This window comes from Mercenaria mercenaria, chromosome 19 (assembly GCF_021730395.1).
Source record: "Mercenaria mercenaria strain notata chromosome 19, MADL_Memer_1, whole genome shotgun sequence".
NCBI classification, from domain to species: Eukaryota; Metazoa; Mollusca; class Bivalvia; order Venerida; family Veneridae; genus Mercenaria; species Mercenaria mercenaria.
The window spans coordinates 44667033-44689275 of NC_069379.1; the positions used below are offsets into that span (position 1 = coordinate 44667033).

A 22243-nucleotide genomic window follows, 5' to 3' on the forward strand; every position below is an offset into this window, starting at 1 on the left:
AGTCTGCATAGCGATTTCGAACGTCTATTTTTTAGATGAAAAGAGCGCTATAAAAATCTGGTAAATTGTAATAATAATAATGATTTTAACGCACATGAAGTCAAATAAAGCGCAACCAGGACTAGTATTCACGACATAATCTTCACTGTAACTGAAACAAAAGATAACATTGAAATCCTCTTAAGATCGAGTATATATTTTAACAGACCTTCAATGTTGTTTTTTTATAGTGCGTCCTTTAAATATTACCGGCACACGACTTGTAAATGGCACTGGACTGTACGACGGTCGTATCGAGTTACACGTTGATGGTCACTGGGGAACAATAGATAGAAGATATGTAGATATGTATGATGCCCAAACAATCTGCAATACTTATGACGCAAGGTAAATACATAGAGAATATTAGGTTAGTCTTATAACAGCTCATGAACAGACTCAATCAAACCGAGTCTGCAATTTTCACTTTTTTGTCTTGTTCTCGGTGCTTCCGAGAGATCTATTTTCCAGATTTTATTTACTTCACAACAACGGGTGTTAAACTCTGTGTGGCGGCCGTAAAAAGTCGCCCCGACTTCATCTTAGTGTTGTTATACTTTCTGGTCCTTCGGGATCATTGATTTCAATTCATTTAGATTTGAAGATTGAATACTGCTTAAGCAGGTGCTAGGAGGCGTGGGCAGTGTTGCATTTTCCATTACTGCTCATGAACAGACTTAATCAAACCGAGTCTGCAATTTTCACTTTTTGCCTTGTTCTCGGTGCTTCCGAGGGATCTATTTTCCAGACTTTATTTACTTCAAAACAGCGGGTGTTAAGTGCTGTGTGGCGGCCGTAAAAAGTCGCCCCGACTTCATCTCAGTGTTGTTATATTTTCTGGTCCTTCGGGATCATTGATTTCAATTCATTTAGATTTGAAGATTGAATACTGCTTAAGCTGGTGCTAGGAGGCGTGGGCAGTGTTGCATTTTCCATTACTGCTCATGAACAGACTCAATCAAATCGAGTCTGCAATTTTCACTTTTTGCCTTGTTCTCGGTGCTTCCGAAGGATCTATTTTCCAGATTTTATAAAATTTATTTTATTAGGCAAGGAAGATATAAACGTCTAAACGTTTATTTTTCGCAGACGACCCAAATAAATTTAAAGTCACAAAAACAAAATATTAAAGTTCTACTTATCGTACCTTTTGATAATAATCAATCATTTTTAATTAAATCTACCATCAATTTAAAACTTAATATGCCCTCTTAATTACAAACATAATCTGCATTGAAATGGCTCTTAAAAATCCCAAACATTAAAAGATGAAAGCGACAAAAAAGGCTTGCCTTGTGTTTTGTACCCAAATTTGTACTGCTGAACAGGAATGACAAATTTCAATTTGCTGCCAAGTGACGTTTTATCAGAAATGGAGTCAGTGGCGCAGTGGTCAGCAGGTTGGACTACTTCGCCAGCGGTCCGGGTTCGATTCCTGGTAGCGGCTAATATCCCGACTGTTGTTTAGTACTGGTAATATGCTTACATTGGTACTGTTTCCAGCAGTACCGGCCTAGATTTGATGCTGGGGAGGTAAATATGACACCTGACGTGGGCTCGGCTGGAAATAAGTTGTTCCATCCATTCACGCGTTAAACAAGAAACTATTCCTTAACCTTTTGATCCGAACTTCAGTTTAGAGTCAGATACTTATTTCAGTTAAGCAAACGTTGGACGTGACTTAAATTTGTACATGCCATAACGCCGCGTGACAGAAAAAAAGGTAAACATTTCGACAATTTCATTCCATTCCATATGCAATACTACTTCATTTAAGTGCAGAAAGCTAAAATCGTAGACAATCGCTCTGGAGGAGTTATTGTCCGTTTCACCAAGCGTTTTCACTATAAAACCTTTTTGTGGTAATTGCAAATACGATAGTCATATGCATTATAATAATTACATGGTCTCACGTACATGAATGATTCAAAGTTTATCATATTAATCATCTAATGCTAAGAATATTCCATTTCCAGATCTTAAAATATAATGATAGTGCATGTTTTTATGATGAAAACCAAGCAATCACCATGACCAATGTATCTGATGGCATATTTTAACCGATCGTATTCACATGAATCAAGTCAAATAAATCAAACAAGGGTTGTACCAATATATCGTAGACTCTTGGAATACCTTTTGACGCCCGATTGCAATGATCTTTCACACATGCACTTTTTGTCTATTTCTAATAAACTTTACATGATTTATCATGAAATAATTTTGCAAAGCAAGTTTTTTTTAGTTTTTATTCAGGTCCGATACATGTGAGTAACGCAATACTATAAAAACCACAACAACCCGTTTTCAGACTGTTTTAATATACTGTCAACATATACCGCTAAATTCTAAATAATTGACATCATTTGTTGATGAACAGTTTTCGTTTCATGCAATAGATTTTATGAACATTTATCCGCAACGGAGCGCAGCGTATGCACGCTCCCAAAACCCTGAGAATACGGCACCTTCGCCTATTAGCCAATCATGCCGGCAACCTATATAATGCGATGCCTCCACATTCCAATGTTTCAACAACACATATGTAGGAAACCCGCGCATGACATTTCAACGTGTCTGAAAATCTGCATACACTACACTTTTAAGTGGCTATCAGTGTTGAGAAAATTTGTCTCTTTAAATTAACTTGTTACATTTTTACTTATAACAGCCAAAAACGTACGTATTTTGCAACCTTTTTTACTTATTAATCCTTTAAAGGTGGGTAATTCAACTTAAGAACAGAAGACCGCTGTATCACACCCTACTTTGAAGAAGTCTATTTGATGATATAAAGTTCGTTCTGAAATTGAATAATTCCCTCATTCATATGTGGTACATCCCGGAATAGCCTCCATCTTATGGATATTTGTCATCAACTTAGTGCAGTGTATGCACACACTCAGAACGCTGAGAATAAGGCATAGCCACAAATTACTAAAAACAGAAGGTATTGTGCAACCTTTTTACTTAGTTAATCCCATAAAGAGAGATAATTTAATTTAGCAATAAAAGACGGCCGTAACAGAGTACGAAAACACATCATGTACAGCTGGAGACGCCAAAAGATGCCTAGATGCACCTGAGTCGTAAGATTCTTTTTAAAATACGTAGTTACACCTATAAATACTCTTGAAGACGTTGTAATATGTTGAGAGGAGTCAGGGGATACTAGTTTGTAAACAACATTGCATATTTTTTAACGGGATTTTCAACAATTGTGTCCCAACGCGACCTAATAACTGCGATGACAACAATATATCTTAAATGCCATTACAGTATGCTGAAACTGTGTAAGTGTACAGCTACTTTGAATAAACCTATGATATATCGCGTGTTCCTTTGTGATCGGTTCCCTCTGGTTGAATGTGTTTTGCGCATACAACGGAGTACTTAGAGAAAGAACATTTACGAGGGTCCTGCAAAGATTTCTGTCTTGGTGTTCGGATTTATTACGTTTTATAAAAAATACAGACCTTAAATGTATTCACCCTTTACCGAAACAAATTTTTCACCTTTTTACCCTACCCAATCACGAAAAGCAGATAAATAGTCTTCTTTTGGTTTCAGTAGGAGGCACTGATAAATGGCGCTGTCAAGAAAACTTTTGGACTTACATTCATTTTCTGAATGCATTTTTATGCCTTGGAAATAAAAACAAAATACAGGGACTAAGGTCAGGTGATTAAGGAGAATAGTTTACAACTTCCACCTTCTCAAAAGCCAAAAAGACTTAACAACCTCGCATTTGTGAGATGAGGCTTTGTCGCGTATACTATGGATTCATGACCATCCGTTGCCTGGACGTTTTTAATTGTAAAACACTTTCTTCAGTAAAGGGTTCTTGTAGAATCGTCCAGTGATTGTATGACCAGAGCCTAGTTGTTCGAAACTTTAACAGTTGATTAAGCTAACAGTCGATTAACTTTGAAAGTAATATTTCAACATTTTAGAACACTTAAAAAAAACAAATGACTTAAGGATTATGAACACTAAAATCTCTTTACAGTAAAATTAAAACATCATTCTAGTGTTTCCCACCGAGACTAGTATTTTGAATCAAACTTTAACAGGCGATTAGTTTAACAGTCTGTTAAAGTTTCGAACAACTGGGCCCAGGTGTACAAGGCACTTGAATGTCTGGCCCATTGGAATTGAAGATTTGCGTGCAACATCTTTTTCTAACTTATGGTTCTCTTGGCTTTTATGTTTTCGCTTCCATTGCTTATCACCAGCCCTTCTCTGTGGCTCAAACATTTGCACCGCCGAGGTTTCGTCACCTGTTATCAAGTTAGAAATAACTCTACTATCACAGCCTTTGTCTGTCTTCAAGTTTCCGGTCACATTTTAGGCGTTGTGAGCAAATGAGGTACGCATCTGGAGCGGACCTTTTCCATGTCCGAACACTTTTTTTTCAGAAATATTTGCAAACTGCTTTTAGTACGTGGGCCAATGAGGTCTACCATGCACCCCACCTAGACTTTTCTCATAGTACCAAATTGTTCGGCAGGACAAAATCTTTCAAAATAAAAAATGTTCCCACGAAAAAACTATTTTTATAATTTCACTATTTCCATTGCAACCGTTCATTTTGGAAAACTACGGCCACATAGATGATAATCAGTCATATCTTGGTCAGTTTTAGCGATACAAAAATGTTGGCAAAATGGAGCCAGGACATTGGCCTTTAAATAGCATTAATTTTGTATTAGTTAGCTTATTTGCATATTCGTAAATATTAATGAGAATATTAAAAAATAACAGTATTTTGTAAAAATGGCATTTTCTAAGTTTCAAATCAATTTAAATGTACGAAACAGCTTTGTTCTGCTCGTAAAGTCTGTCAGTGCTTTTTGATGTATCATTTTGTTACTTTTATGGCCATTTTGTTTACTTAAAACTGGATGAGCTCAGATAATTTGCATAAAATGACTCAGTGTCACAAACAACGAATGAAATTCTGAAACCTCTAAAACTGAATAAAAGGATATAATTAATTGTTATCAAAGAAAAACCAATTTCTATTTGGTCTTTTCTGTTTGCAGACATAGAATTAATGTTATATTAAAGGAAGAATAAAGATGTAACATACATTACACATGTTACGTTACCATTTGAACAACCTTGTTGTATTACATAAATTATTAAAAAAATATTCCAGAAACATGATAAATAATACTTATTTTGTATCGTAATAATACAATATTTTTCTTTGCTTGCTAGTCAGAGAGTGTGATACTTTTCCGTAACACACTTTAAAATACGTTACCACTGCCATTGTTTTTTAAAAAGATATTTAAGAAGAAGTTGAAGCCCAAATTGTCGCATACTGATTAATTCAAACTGTTGGCTGTTAGTTTAAAGAAGGTTTTCTTCTGTTATTTGTAACTCTAATTTTGGATGTAATTTCAATAAAACATGCAATATTATCTATCTGTGCATCCGTAATATTATAATCATACAGCTGATATTTTCACTTTCCCTGTGAGTAAAAGTCAAAGTTTATGAAAAGGACCTTTTGAATTTTAGAAAAAGTAGCATGAAAAGAACATAAAACAAAACTAACTCTAGCTTTATAGGATTAATCATAGGGACCTGAGTCAGATATCTGGATGAGGCCTTTTCTAATAAAGACCGTATTTTGGCTCTCCCAAGGGTGGTCTTTATAGACAGGTTTGACTGTATATAATGGAATAATCCTTGATATATCATAACATTAAGAAATACACTACTAAGAATAATTATGCATCAATCATAACAAAAAAGTTTGATTATCAATTAAGTTACATACCAAAGGTTATGGCAAAGGCATGACCTCTCTTTGTCCAAAGTTCAAACTGTAGCAAGAAACTCGAAAGTACGATACAAATTGCTTCCGAATCAAAGTGTAATCAAATGTCATTCATAAAAAAATATTTTTGAGAGCCTATGATCTTCTTTTGTCATTTGCTTTCTAATTTATAAATGATGTGCTATAAAGCAACATATTATTCATAACAGATAGCCAACAAGAGAGCAAATATGCTGTATTAGGTAACATTAAACTGAAAACATCGTAAGTAACACCTTAATCAAGACGTGCAGAACTTGATTCCTGTAGCACTACTGCCTCACATAGTGTGCATTCCATATTTTTCAGACATTTCATCTGATTTTAAGTGCACATTTTAAGTAATTCATAAGATTTTACTTTAACAGAACATTGTTTAATCTAGTGCTAGTGCTATGAGGGCAGTTTCACATTTCACTACATCTAACAAACAGACATACTCAAATCAAGTCAGCTATTATTTTGCTCGATTGTGTTGTTATGCTTCCAAAGAATGATCTTAAAAACAATTGGCTATCCTTGCTATCCCTTTACAAGTCTTTAAGTGCCATATGATGGTTTAGATTTTCTGGCAGTTTTGGGCCATACTAACTAAAATAGAATTCCTCTTAAGCCAGTGCTAGGGGGCGTATGGTGTTTTTCACACTTCGTTACCTCTCATAAACATGCATGATCCAACTGAGTTTGTTATTTATTTGCTTGGTTGCGATCTTTGCTCAAAGGAGTTTAGCCAGGCTAAGTTGATTTACGCTTTCCCTCGGTCCCATGCCATTTATGAATCTAACAATCTTGTTTTGTCAAACTTGTATCTTACCTCTAAGACCCTTGTTTAAGTTTGGATACCAGGTTGTTCAAGCATAATCTAAATGGCATTGAATCAAAGCAGAGCTTAAAAACTTTCTAAACATTTAGCTTGTCGATACAAAAATCTAAGAGGTGAATTTACCTTACACATTATATTATTAACAATGCTTTCTCCTGATAATGAGCTGTCAGTAGTGACACCTAAATATTTCACAGATTCAGAGGTCTCAATCTGATATCCACTACAAACAATGTTAAACTTATTTACTAGTTTTAATTTGCGTTTTGAGCCAAAGATAATGCATTCAGTTTTGTCAAGAAGAAGAGATAGTTTGTTATCCACCAGCCAGTTTGATCAAGACTCTAGATCTTTCCCTAAATTTAAAGAAATTACCTTTGGATCTTTATGCGCAAAAAATATAGCACTCTCATCAGCATATAAAAATAATTTACATTCAGGGTCAATACTGATAACCATATCATTAACATAACATAGGAAAAGGAGAGGGCCTTATGTACTGCCCTGAGGTACACCACATGTAACAGGTTTGTATTCGGAGAAAACCATATTGACACATACAGCTTGTTTTCTACTAGACAGGTATAATATAAACCAGTAAGTACTTTTGACACTCGTTAATTTCAACTTGCCACATAGAATTTCAAAATCAACGGTGTCAAAAGCTTTCTGTAGATCTAACATGACCCTTCCTGTGAATAGGCGTTTGACATTATTACTTCTAATGTGATCCATAAGGTGAATTAGACACGAATCTATAGAATACGAGTTTCTGAATTCAGACTGCATCTCGTAAAACATACTGTTTTCAACTAAAACATTTTCAAGTTTTGTATACATTGATTTTTTGACACAATACTTAAAATACTAACTGGCCTGTAACTACCAACTTCCAAATAGCTATTTTTCTTGTACAAAGGTTTTACCTTAGCTACTTTCATGTCATCAGGTACACAGTTTTCAGAAATATATATGTTAACAATAAAAGTAACCGGAATTTTCAAAAATACAGCAGCATCTTTCATAAATATGGCAGGTATTTCATCTAAACCAGTACTCTTTGATGCTTTCAGGTTCTTAAGTTCGTTTAATACAAAGAACTCAGATACATGTTTTAAGACAAAAACACTAGTTTGAGTATTTCTAACATTATAAAATTCAATCAGAGCTTCAGCATCTATATCAAATAAATGACTAGGACATGGTAATTTATCAACAAGTTTGGATGCAACAGTTGTGAAAAATTCATTGAAATGATCTGCAATTTTTAGAACTATGACAATTTTCACCATCAATGATCAACACAACATTTTCATTAGCACCTTTAAAAGATTTGTATCCTAGCTATTTTAAGTTTTCCCACACACTTTTAGGTTTATTTCTGTTTTCAGCAATTTGTTCGGAAAAATATGAAATTTTTGCACTTCTAACTTCCCTTTGAACAATATGTCTGTATTTACAATACATAGAACAGTCCTCATGTAGGCCATGCTTTCTAAATTTATAAAGATAAGAATCCCTGAGCCTTATGGAATGTAAAATCTCAACTGACATCCAAGGTTCTGTTCTCGTTTGAATCGGACTTCTTAAACAAGAGCAACTGAATTCAGAACTGACATAAAAATATCTTTAAAAGCTATCCAAGCACTATTTCAGAATAAAAGCACTTACTCCAATCAGTCTTTTGTAACTTTCAATAAATAATTCCTTACTGTAATTCTTAATACATCTAACTTTTGAAAAATAATGTTTTGAAAAAAATGGTTTGATAATTTTCCTTGTGCAAAATATCATGAAATGGTTACTAAAGTCAATAGAAATTGTAGCACACTGACTCAATTTGTCCTTTGAATTTATACAAATATGATCAATAATAATACTGGAGGTCAAATATCCTCAAAATATTGGAGTAACACTTATATATTGAACTAGATTTCTGTTTAAAACATATATTGGCGTCCCCTAGAAGATTACATTCACAATCAGATCTAAGATTATTTAAAACATTTTCAAAATACTCAGTAAAATTTGACTGATTTGGTGGTCTATAAAATGTCCCTATCACCATTGGTTTAGTTTTGGGTAAAAGAAGTTCAATAGAAACAAATTCACCATGTAAAGTATTCAACTCATGTCTAGTAGTAAATGCAATATCATTCCTGACATAACAACATACACCACCCCTATGTCTGTCCCTGTCACATCTAACCACTGTGTAGGTGTCAATGTTTATCTCTGAATTAGTTACAGAATTGTCTAACCATGTTTCTGATACATGAATACATATAACATCAGCTTCGGTTTTCAAGGCAAGAATTCTCAGTTCAGACATTTAAGGTAAGATTGACCTGACATTAATATGAATGAAATGAAGTCCTCTCTCAGTAAAACACTGGAAGTGGTCCTTTGATGCTGAAGATGGAAGAGATCTTGAAAAAGATCCAGGTAATGTAGCGTATGTCGAAGATGATGTATCCCCAGAGAGGTTTATAAAGGATTTATCTGTCTGTGTAGCACAGCTAAAAGGCATTTCATTTAAACAACACATTCTGCAAAATAATATATTGAACACTCTTAGTATCTGGTCGAAACATTTTATTTTCACTAGAATCACTGGCAATACATTTCAAATGTGACTTTGCATTGCACACTGAGCACAGCATTGCTTTATTTGTTGATATTACACCTCTGTTACAAATTGTACATGGCAATTTTGGAGTTCTTGATTTTTTATTTTGCTTGGCTGGAGCCTGATCAAAATTACTAATTGGTTGAACTGGTTCACAGGGTCCTGGATTTGTCGCCGCTTGCAAGCAGATAACAAAACAGTATTGTACCTGTATTTGGTTTAAGAAAGTATTAGTGTAGAACTTTTATACATCTCTCATCTGGGTCGAAATGACACTGTGACACTTGAATGTTCGATGGCGAAAGGTACGAAAAAATAGATAATAAAGTATCGCTGTCTGAAGAATGTTCATCGTTTCGTAGCAATACATTCGAAAAATACTTATACTTATTGATTGACTGACACTGCTGACAGATTAAAAGACAACGTTGGTAAAAGTACAGCGTAAAAAAAAATCGCCAGGGCTTCCAAAAACCGCCATCTAAGGCCTAACACCATCAAAAGTAAAACTGAACAGCTTTTAAACATGTATATTTCTCTACAAAACGGTTTTCACTTGAAATATATTTGTACTGAATCCCAGAAAAGAACTGCATAAAGGAGGGATTGCATTTTCGTATTTGCTCATCGCCTTTGAAATCTCACATTGTTCAGAGAACTGTTACATACCTTCGTTTTGATGCATTTGCAATATTGTCTCAATACTAAAATATATAGCATAATTAAATCAAACGTAGTCTTCAGCAGGTGTTTATTTTCTTTTTTCTCAAATGACATTCACTTTCAACGGGGGCAACTTTTTGAGGTATTTCTATTATCCGGTTGTACGGGAAAACATGACTTTGTATTGAAAAGGTACATTGTTGAATAAGATGTTCTTTGTTTACCACAAAAGAAAAACAAGGATGAATATCTTACGTCCCAAAACTGCAGCCTCCCTCAATCACAACTCACTTTATACAGACGTAAACAAGACCAGCACAAAAACATACACACATACAAGGAAAACACAAGAGGGCAAAACAAACAAATAAATAAATGCAGTTGGACATCGTCATAGAACGGACATCGGCAAAAACACGGCTGTGGAGCTTCAACCGGTTTATGGGGCGAACCTAACCTTTCCCTTTTCCCAAACATGTTCCAAAGTCACGGGACAGTGTAAAATGTACTTCCCGCCAGGTGAATCGCTGAAACATGTAGTGACAATAAAAGGCATGTCATGTAAAATATATATAAACGCTTGTACCAAAACGCAAGTACTTCAATACCTTTGCGAAAAACAGACTATCAGTGAAACATCTTTAAAGGCCGGACGAAATAGGTCAGAAGACAGAAACTCTAAACATCTAAAATCGGAAAGATTCGATTATTTTATATCTTTCTTGACTTACTCTTGCCTGATATAGTGTTTATATGATACTGTGTGTGTGGAAATTGTTTATCACTATGCACAATAAACGGAAAATATATAGTCATACAGTGATTTGTTTTGTTACAGCTTAGCCATGTATTTTGACACAGCAGTATATGGGGAAGGAACTGGGCCGATACTGATATCTCAAATAGCCTGCAACGCAGAAAAGGATAACGTAAATAGCTGTTATTTATATGCACCACATCGTCCTTCAAGCTCTCACCTGTACGACTTATCCATAGCTTGTACACGTAAGTAAATAAATGTACATACTATTTCGTTGTTTTGTAACAGTTTCATCAAAAGCAGACGACCTTCAAATAGCATAATAAATGAAAATAATGGGAAAGTAAAGACGTTTTTCTCAGACAATGGTTGTATAAAAGTGATGTATAATTACGTACATATATTTTAGCGTTATTTTAGCGACAAGAGCTTTGAAGTAACATTTTGAGCCTCCATGTACATGTGCGAGTAAATATTGCATGTATACTATTTGAAGTTGTAAATATTCAGGTACGAGTAAATATTGCATGCATACTATTTGAAGTTGTAAATATTCAGGTACGAGTAAATATTGCATGCATACTATTTGAAGTTGTAAATATTCAGGTACGAGTAAATATTGCATGTATACTATTTGATGTTGTGAATATTCAGGCTCTTGTTCTGTAATGATGCTATGTCAGTTTAAAAAGATTAGGTCCGACAGATAACACTGTTGTTCTATACTGGTTGATATGACCATGAATTCTTAACAAACCAATAATAAACAAAACCTTAAGTCTTACAAGTCTTATTTACTTAAGAAAACAAACAAACAAACAAACAAACAAAAAATACAGAAAAACATTTTTACACTTACAAACGCATTCAGCGATTGATTAAAATACTACAGGGTGTTTATCAGCTTATATATTTGAATTAATCTGAAGAACAGATCGTTCAGATTCTTAACACAGAATTTATTTTATTGTAATTATTTAATACAACATTTTTGCTATGAGAATGTTGTAAGGTTTTCATTTGCGTTTCTGTAGTATATCTTTTACAATATGTGGCGATGTTCTGCTTTGTATTTTCTTTTTTGGTCAGCTTGTGGTTTACCAGACATTTATAATGGATATCCAGTAGCATTCAATGGAACCGAATTAACAGTAACTTGTCATACAGGATTCTACCCATTCCAGATAAAAATGAAATGTCTGAACAATAATAGTTGGTCCGAGAAACAAAGATGCACTCCAATTTATGGTATGGAGCATAATATATTTCTGTCATTATTTTATTATAATTTGTTCGTTTTTAGAAGCGTATGTATTCTAACTGTATGCGTGTTCAATATTACATTTCAACTGACTGAATATTTGTCAGTGTTAGTAACTTGTTTCGATTAAAAATATAACTGTCTACAGATTTACAACAAAACACACACAGCGTCTGTGAGATATTTTGTAGCTCGGATTGTAGAAGGTAAGTGGTTCCAATAATACAAATAGTATTAGCTTAGTTGGGTTGAGCCCAAAAGTACTATCCTTTTGGTTATGAGTTTAAATCTTGAACGAAAAAGAAATATTATTTAGAAAAGTCTGTGTTAAGTGAGTATCCTTTTGTACAATTACATATAAATGTTTAGAGTATTTGCTTTTTAACAGTTATTGCACCGTAGTATGACGAAAGTGTGTTTAAAATAAATCTTATACAATTATGTGTAATTGCTAAATTCCATTTATTGAACATCTTCTCAGACAACAAAGCAAAAGGACAATATGTAGCAATTGATATGAGGTTTCGATAATGATAAACCAATGAATGTGTATGATAAAAAGTACTTACACATACCTTCTTTTTAAATAAAGGTTTAACTATTTATGCCTATTGCTTTGGTTTTATGGGTTAAATGTCATGGTCTGCATAACCTTGATACTGAAAACGTTTTCTATGCAATAACACCCGCTTTGGTGTACAGCTGTCAATTTTTAGGATGAAATTCACACATCTGTCAAGATTTATAGTAGTTTTGGACTATGCAGCCTACTGATGCTGTGTTAAGCATACACATATCGAAGCGGAAAGGGTATGAACTACAAACTTTTAAGTTAGAAAGATTTTTCCACAGTTATTTTACATTTGATGAACAGAAGGTATATTTTGATATGTCTTCGTCTATTTGTATATCTCACCAAACACACACACACACACACACATATATATATATATATATATATATATGTTTATAAATATATTTTTGTTGCTTATATGGATGTTGGAAACAATAATGTTCGTGTTAATCAAGTTTTGATGCGGCGGGGCGGGGTGCAAATCATAGGTTTTCTAGGTTTGGTTACAAAATAAATAGGTATGAATATTTCTGGCCGACGTTTTGTTCTTTCAGCAACTCACTACACATGCATGTTGTGTAGAGAAATAGTGTCATGTAAATCAAAAGTTTACATTATATATGTATATTGATTATATAAGAAAGGGGAGGTTACATTTCTTATACATAAGTAGGTATAAATGGAGTGGTCGAGGGCGAGGATTTTGCCCATTTTGAGGATTTTGCACATTTTGAGGATGTTGCCTATTTGAGGAGTTTGCTAATCCCGAAATTTTGCACATACCGATATTTTTGCACATACCGATATTTAGCACATCCCGAAAATTGGTACATACCGAAATTTTGCACATCCCGAAATTTTGCACATACCGAAATTTTACACATACCGAAATTTTGCATATACCGTTGTTTTTACACATACCGATATGTTTGCCCATGTAGATGTTTTTGCTCATGGTAATATTTGCTTATACGAGTTTGTTGTATGTAGAAGAAAACCTTAAGGGGAGAGCAATGTGACATTTTATGAAGTGATATTGTATTTCAACAATTTTAATTTTTGCAAGTTTTCCACCAATCACTGGTGAAGCGGATCTTTTGTTTATTGCCTTTGAAAGACACATTTCCATGCTAAACTTACCATTTGCTGGGGCGCTTTAACATGTGTCACTTTACTCATGGATAATAAAGAGAAGGAGGAAATTTTACAGCGATATTATTTCAATGCAAAAAATCCTACCGCGTACGCTGGTGCTCAGAGGCAGTGATGAGGCAATGAGGAGGTAGTGAGGAGGCAGTGGGGAGGAATGAGGAGGCAATGAGGAGGTATGAGGAGACAGTGAGGAGGCAGTGAGAAGGTGTGAGGAGGCAGTGAGGAGGTTTGAGGAGACAGTGAGGAGGCAGTGAGGAGGCAATGAGGCATTAAATGCGACTTGAAGGTGTATAAAAGAAGCAGCTGTGAGACAGGGTACAATTTGATTGGTTTAGACAGTGTAGTCAGTTGTTTATAAAGCGAGACCGTTATCCTCACTATGGGAAGTAAAGGAAACGAGAACGTTATATTTCAATGCAAGAAATGCGATTACTTTTTCTTGTGTTAGAGAAACATATTAAACCATTTTAGAGTATGGCATACATGCGCGTATCATTCTAATATCTATGAATTTTGCGACTACGTGTTTGAAAACCGTCAGGCATTTCTCAAGCATCTGAAAAAGGAGACTCTTGGATCATAAACATAAAAGTTCTGAAACAAGTGACTGATAGATAAATACACGGTCTCACTTTATATTTAAAGACATTCACAGCTCAGCTAGCAAGAGATACGGGCGAGCATTCACTAAAAATGGAATTCTTCGGTACAATGGATAGGAATTCTTCGGTACAATGGATAGGAAATCGAGAAAGTTAAAAAGGAGATCTTCGAGCAAATATTCTTCTGAGGGTTAGGGTTAGGGTTAACACAAAAGACAGACTGCACTGGTCGTAAGAATAAGAAATCTGTCTTTTGTGTTGAAATATGATGCTTGCTCTTTTCCTTGACTTCCTCTATTCGTTGCAATTCCAGATCGACGAGAGTTCTCTCTGGTTTCAATTGACGCTCAAGCATGCTCTTCTCTATAGCTGTTGTCTGTTCTGCCGGAAGAACCATTCGAATATACATCTCAGAACGAGGATTTTGCTGAGAGAGGTGCCGTTTAAGCGTCTAGATTTAGGCCTGGGTTGTAATCATCTCAATGTGCATTGTATTTAATTTAACTTTATATATTAGTCAATATTATTGAAAGTGCACTTTTTGTGTAAATAGTTACAGTAACAATCTGATATCCTGTACACAATTGATCGCTCCATGCTTCACTTCTCTAAATCTGCTTTTTTTCCTGCTTCAGAATCTTTCTCCGAATCTAAGTCGTCTTCTTCATCCAACTGAGGTATATTGAAAGTGCGAAGAATTTTATCAAACAGAAATCTCCTCTTAAGGATTGCGTACTTTAGTGCCTCATCACTCTCATAACCTTCTGTTTCAATAAGCTGTATAAATACAGCCCTTTCAACACTTTAATTTCATGATGTTTACAATTTCACGATTCAATGATTTCATGTTATACGTGCTACTGACCAATTTCAACTATGTGTCAATGAGGAGGCAGTGAGAAGGCAATGAGGAGGTAGTGAGGAGGTATGAGGAGGCAATGAGGAGACAGTGAGGAGGTAGTGAGGAGGTATGAGGAGGCAGTGAGGAGGTATGAGGATGCAGTGAGGAGGCAATGAGGAGGTAGTGAGGAGGTACGAGGAGGCAATGAGGAGGCAGTGAGGATGAAGTGAGGAGGTATGAGGAGGTATGATGAGGCAGTGAGGAGGCAATGAGGAGGTATGAGGAGGTAGTGAGGAATTATGAGTATCCATGTCAGGTATTTCTGACAAAGAAGACATTTTTGGGCCAGTTGGAAACGATTATGATCAGGGTGATGATACCTCTATGAAAACTGAGGAGGAGTCTATGGAAATTGATCCATGGGACGAAGTTGTGGAAGAGGCGTTTTCAAAATGCCAGTGGCAGTATGATTCTAAAGTCGCTGAACTTTTAAAAGAAGATTTAGAAATCAGCGAAAATGATGCAAAAGAAACAGTTTTCCAGGACATGAAAAGTACATACAGAAAAGCCCTTATGAATGCATTTGGCAAGAAGCTACTTTGGTTCAACGCCATGAAAAATGATGCCCTTTATAAAGCTATAATGGGCACCATACATCAGCTTATTGAAACAGAAGGTTATGAGATGATGAGGCACTAAAGTACGCAATTCTTAAGAGGAGATTTCTGTTTGATAACATTCTTCGCACTTTCAATATACCTCAGTTGGATGAAGAAGACGACTTAGATTCGGAGCAAGATTCTGAAACAGGAGAAAAGCAGATTTAGAGAAGTGAAGCATGGAGCGATCAATTGTGTACAGGGTATCAGATTGTAACTGTAACTATTTATACAAAAAGTGCACTTTCAATAATATTAACTAACATATAAAGTTAAATTAAATACAATGCACATTGAGATGATTACAACCGAATAAGAAGAAGGTGAAAATAATTGTTGGAAATAAAATATTTATCAATCAGAGTTGTTCGTGATTTTTTTTTTCTCAAAATTAAATTTAAACACTAAAACCTTTAAAATAGACTAGTTTTAGCATTTTGGAACCTGCCGAGTCCATTGCACTAGTCTGCGACTGTTTCTGGCATACTCGCAGTCTTTCAGGAATATTGGTGCCAATCGAGTTAAGACCAGTTTTGAAATCTAGGGTCTCTCCCGAGTCCATTGCACTCGTCTGCGACTGTTTCTGCTATACACGCAGACTTTCAGGAATATTGGTGCCAATCGAGTTAAGACTAGGTTTGGCATTTTGGGGTCCTCCCGAATCCATTGCACTATTCAGCGACAGTTTCTGGCACACTCGCAGACTTTCAGGAAGCTTGATGCCAACCGAGTTAAGAAAAGTTTTGAAATCTAGGGTCCCTTCCGAGTCCATTGCACTGGCCTGCGACTGTTTCTGGTATACTCGCAGACTTTCAGGAATCTTGGTGCCAATCGAGTGAAGACTAGGTTTAACATTTTGGGACCCTCCGGAGTCCATTGCACTGGTGTGCGAGTGTTTCTGGCAAACTCACAGACTTTCAGGAATCTTAGTGCCAATCGAGTTAAGACTAGGTTTGGCATTTTGGGACCCTCCGGAGTCCATTGCACTGGTCTGCGAGTATTTCTGGCAAACTCACGGACTTTCAGGAATCTTAGTGCCAATCGAGTTAAGACTAGGTTTGGCATTTTGGGACCCTCCCGAGTCCATTCCACTAGTCTGCGACTGTTTCTAATATACTCGCAGACTTTCGGGAATCTTAGTGCCAATCGAGTTAAGACCAGTTTTGAAATCTAGGGTCCCTCCCGAGTCCATTGCACTGGTCTGCGACTGTTTCTGGTATACTCGCAGACTATGTTTGGCATTTTGGACCCTCCCGAGTCCATTTCACTGGCCTGCGAGTGTTTCTGGTAAACTCATAGACTTTCAGGAATCTTAGTGCCAATCGAGTTAAGACTAGGTTTGGCATTTTGGGTCCCTCCGGAGTCCATTGCACTGGCCTGCGAGTGTTTCTGGCAAACTCACAGACTTTCAGGAATCTTGGTGTCAATCGAGTTAAGACTAGGTTTGGCATTTTGGGACCCTCCCGAGTCAACTGCACTGGTCTGCGACTGTTTCTGGCATACTCGCAGACTTTTAGGAATCTTGGTGCTTCAAAGGGCAAATCTTCGGGACCCGAAGCTTCCCCCCCCCATCCCCACACACACATACACACTTTTATACTACTTACATATATGTAATATTTAAAAAGAAAAACATGTCAAGGCATGCTACACATATAAATGAAAAATCGTTATGTATAAAAATGCACTATTACTGTAAGCCCTGGAACTGTATAAATAAAACATGTGTCCATATCAAACTGAAAAGGCCGATTTCGATAAAAATATCGCAAAAATAGTCTTGTTGTTTTTCTTTAGTTTTGTAGAGCAAAAACGTACAATTGTTTTGTAAAACAACATCTGCAGACTTACTCGGAATTCTGCAGATGTTGTGGCACGAAAAAAACTGCGTTTACCCTATACTGCGTGTTTGTGTGTGTATGGCGGTGGGTGTTTTTTGCATTAAATCGGTACCTCTATGGTCAAGGTCGCAGTGATGCAGTGGTCTTTAAACAGAAACTGATGATTGGTCATAGTCATTTCTTTTTGTTTTTCTTGGTGCAAAAGGTTGGGGTTTACAAACCCATTTGCCTCTGGTCGTTGTTGACAGTTATTAAACGTCCTATGTAAATTTCAGTTCATATTCATTACAGTTTTTCCACTCAATATTAGTGAAATTCAGTTAAAAAATGGTAGAAGACCTTCCGAAGGACGTGTTGAAATTCTAGTTAATGGAACTTGGGGAACAATTTGTGACACAAATTTCGCTTCTGCAGAGGCAACAGTTATTTGCAAAATGTTTGGACTGGAGTAAGTATTTATTTCTTATTTCATCTTTTAATTTTGTGTATAGTTCTGGAAACAATATATAATTATGGATTTTTCTAGACGACTATCTGACTTAATATTAAAGCTCATTTTTATTACTCTTTTTAACATACACGAATTTAACGGTACATTAGTAGATTATCTGCTGATAATGTAAATAGGAACACATATTCAATACTAGTAAAATGTAAATAGTTAATTTTGATAAGATTTGACCTCTTCCAAAAATGTACAATGTCATTAAATGAACAAATTTTGTGAGATAAAATCTAAATAAAAATATAAATCTACCGGATAATACTTTGAATATTATATATAAGATACCTTAAATAGTATTATAATAAGTTTAGTGTAATTTTTTTATATGCTAAGCACATATGCTATCTCTGGCAGCTGAGAAAATCAAGCATGTAGCTAGGGTGACTCGTGTATGATGTACATGCTGCAAATTACAAACCTTAAAATCGACAATAAATTAATTATAATTATGTAAATTTCCTCTGTTTATTTTTTTTGTAAACATTTGTGCAGGAATAAAGATTTCTCTTCTGGTAATGTATGTTTATGAAAAGGTTTGGAAATCATTTACAGTACTCAGTATGTATGTATGTATATTTATACTTGAACAGATATAGCAGCTTTTACACAAAGGCCAAGCATCGCAGCGGTAGAGGAAACGGTCCAATATACGTCGACAAGTTGAACTGCATGGGTACAGAAACTCACATAAACCTTTGCAGTTATGAAGTTTCAAACCACTGTACGCATTATGACGATGTAGCTGTTGTTTGTACAGGTATAGAGTTAAAACAGTTCATTAAGCAAGTTATACTATTGGGAATGCATGACATCGACATAGATGTAATAGGTTTGATCTTAGAAACACAGTGTAGGCTTAATCAGTTATGTATACAGTGTTCATCATTGTTAAATTAATGTAGTTAAAATGTGTTACAAAAAGCTGAAACTTGTGACAGCGTGTCCAAAGTAATATAAAGCATGAATCGCTGATGATGGTATTGCTATTACAACATCGGTTTTTATTGCATTTAGAAAATAGTATAATTGTTATATTTTAGTGCATTTTGATTAATTCAAATCGTATTTCCAATTAACCATTCAATAAAAATGGCCTTTATACGTAGTTTTCATACGACATACGCTTACTCCAAGGAAAAAAACATTTAACCTATATTATTAAATGACATTATTTCATGCAGTAATATTAAGTGCAAATTAGTTAATAAAGCGCTACAAACGCGTTAGACTTGCATGTTTAGCAAATTGCAAAAAGTATGGACTCAAGCTTTTGAGTCTTTTAAGTTTCGTACTAAGTCTAATATGTTTCTATTAAAATTTTATCTTTTTTGTGAAGTCTTAAATGTGCGATAAGTGTCTTGTTTCAATACATAATGAAACGCAATTGCTTAAACGCATTTATTTATATTAGAAATAATTTAGGTTTTCAAAGAATATCAAAAATAAAAAGCAATATGTGTGCTTTGCCAGTAGCATTATCGTTTACCTTTATTCATTAACTTCATTTTCAATATCCGTCTGCTTTAACATCTCTCGGTATTCTAATCTTCTCGTCAATTTTTCCTATCGAACTGTCAATGGATTTCTGTATGAACAATATTTGTGGTAATTAGAATTAATTGGAAAGCTAATTATACTTGTACAACATACAGAATTAACCTTACGTCATTGTGTACTGTGTAATGGAACTGTGGCATGTAGAGACAGTACATTTAAAGCATAAGTGTTGACTTTTCTCTAGCTTTGTGTTGAAAGTTATCTTACTGTAGATTTCTGTGTTTTCTATTATATGAATAGTCTTAGCGGCAAGATTGTTTTTTTTTCACTCAACTATTATTGGATGTCATCCCTCTACTCCCGAGTGGTAATCTCCGAGTCATAAACTGGCCTTCAACAGTAAACTTTTACCTTTATTTATAATCATCACGGTGACAAACTATTCACAAACCGCATAATCCGGTGAGAGCCTTATTTTAAGGATACTTTTACCGTTATGTTACTATATTGTCAGGATTGCTTTGTACTGTAAGAAGAGTAAGAAGTGTTTTGACAGTGGCTTGTACATCGATATTATTTTATATTACTGATCTGATCAAAATCCTCGTACTACAGTTTGACCATAAAAATTACAAGAATTGAAAAAAACATTTTGTTTTCGAAATTATACTACTATTCATTTCTTTGAAAATAAAGGAAGTAACCATCTTCAGATATTGAACAACAGAGCAAACAATTTTTAGGTTTATTGTCACAATCTTAGATAAATTATCAATTATATATGGGAGAAACAACGAGTAACAGTATCCGGTACAGCCACTGAAAATTTCAGGAACAATTTTGACATGGATTTTTTAAACATAATTTCTAAACCGAAAGTGCTTATCTTACAATTGATTATCATCAAAACGTTTGTTACGTGCAAATATATTGTTGTTACTCGACTGATTGTGCCTAATCGCGCGGCATTCTTTCGGCCAGACTAAAAAGAACATTGAACAAATCTATAAAAAAAACTCCGCTCGAAATGTAGTACTAAAATGTCTTACAGTAAATCACAGACAGGAAAAACAAACTTGTAACACAATGCCCAAATTTACCTTGTATGTAAAGCATATCAGTCAGTTTAACAATGAAAATTTGGCATCTCCTTTTGCGTAGATAATAACTAATAATACAAAAAGCAGCGCCTGTGACTTCATGTCTTTAGTGTTCAAAAAATGGAAGCAATGAATTTGGTAAGATAAATATATCAAAATAGATATTCTGGTTGGAAAACTACCTTTTGAAGTTGTAAAAGTTATGCAAAGTGCAACATCCATATTGCAGTTACACAAAACATTTTTCCCGCAGGATATCAGTTAGACATAACGGATATAAGACTAGCTGGTACTAATGGACCATACCATGGACGTGTTGAACTTAAAGTCAATGGTACATGGGGAACAGTATGTGATGATTTTTCTTACTTGTCGTTCGGTGCAGCATGGGCCATATGCAAAATTTTCGGATTGACGTAAGTAGTCCATTGCTTAATGAAATAATATTGTTTGTTGTGATGTAAGCAGCTCATGCTTTTAAAGTGAGAACCAGAAGCAAAGTGGCGTATACTTGCTGTAAAATGTTAAGGCTTATGAAAATTCGGTATTTAATGATGATTGTATGCGATGATATATCTTATTTATCATAATTATCCGGTGTTTTCAATATAGCTCGGTGTCTAGAGGTATGTTCTATTAGACACTGTTATTGGAACTTTAAAGGCGCTCGCTACAGTTTTTTTCCGGACGGGTCGATATTTACCCTAACAGCGTGCCAATTTGGTTGTGTTTCTAATCGATGTAGCTCATTGCAGAGTTGGATAGGCCTTCTGTACATGCTCGGAAGTGTTTACCTAATGTCGCGTACGGCAAAAATTCGCAAATTATTGTATGTTCGCATGCATTTAATGTATAATACATGTATGTATAATATACTTACTAACGGCTAGGGCAAGTATCACCATGGCTACAAACTATATTCATTTAAAGTACTTTTATTTCAAATTGCTTCAATCGGTCTGTAATTTATACCGGTGCTCCAACTCTGCAATGAGTCACAGCTGTTTCTAATCCTCTAATCCCGTACCGTACCCATACTGTACATCCGTATTCGTAAACTATATAGCCCGGCTTATAAGTCATTCGATCTTGCACTTTTTAGTAGAGACCAGCCATGAACATAAAATGATTGAAGGTTATGTCAAATAGAAATCTGGATATGGAACACTGACTTTTCGCACCTTCAGGGGCAGACAACTCATATGTAAAGGATATTTTCAGCAAATTTCTGTTTAAATCGTCATATTTCGCTCAATTTTTAATAAAGATTTTTGGGATTTAAGTGTATTGTGTTAATATCTTGCTATTTGTAGTATTAAACGCAGGTTTACTATCATGTTTATCCATGCGCAACGACTTCCATTATTTTGATAAAAATGCTCTTAGTAGTTATATCTTTTAATGAATCTTGACAAAATTGTTGTATTATTTATCTTTATAGGAATGCAAAATTGAAATAATGTAAAT

The 22243-nt window shown here is 35.0% G+C and overlaps 1 protein-coding gene across 1 annotated transcript; it reads left to right on the plus strand.

Moving 5' to 3' along the window:
* The first annotated feature begins 228 nt into the window (after nt 1-228).
* On the plus strand, nt 229-21196 carry LOC123542050 (neurotrypsin-like). Its single transcript, XM_053531337.1, has 6 exons — nt 229-387; nt 10823-10989; nt 11834-11992; nt 17966-18122; nt 18770-18936; nt 21030-21196. The coding sequence occupies exons 1-6, from the start codon at nt 347-349 to the stop codon at nt 21194-21196; spliced, it is 858 nt and encodes a 285-aa protein (XP_053387312.1). The 5' UTR covers nt 229-346.
* The last annotated feature ends 1047 nt before the right edge of the window (nt 21197-22243 follow it).

Excerpts from the sequence above, each read along its gene's own strand:
- LOC123542050 (XM_053531337.1), top strand. The coding sequence starts at position 347 with ATGTATGATGCCCAAACAATCTGCAATACTTATGACGCAAG. Across the intron at positions 388-10,822 it reads TGCAATACTTATGACGCAAG|CTTAGCCATGTATTTTGACA; the intron begins GTAAATACATAG and ends GTTTTGTTACAG. Across the intron at positions 18,123-18,769 it reads TGCAAAATGTTTGGACTGGA|ATATAGCAGCTTTTACACAA; the intron begins GTAAGTATTTAT and ends ATACTTGAACAG.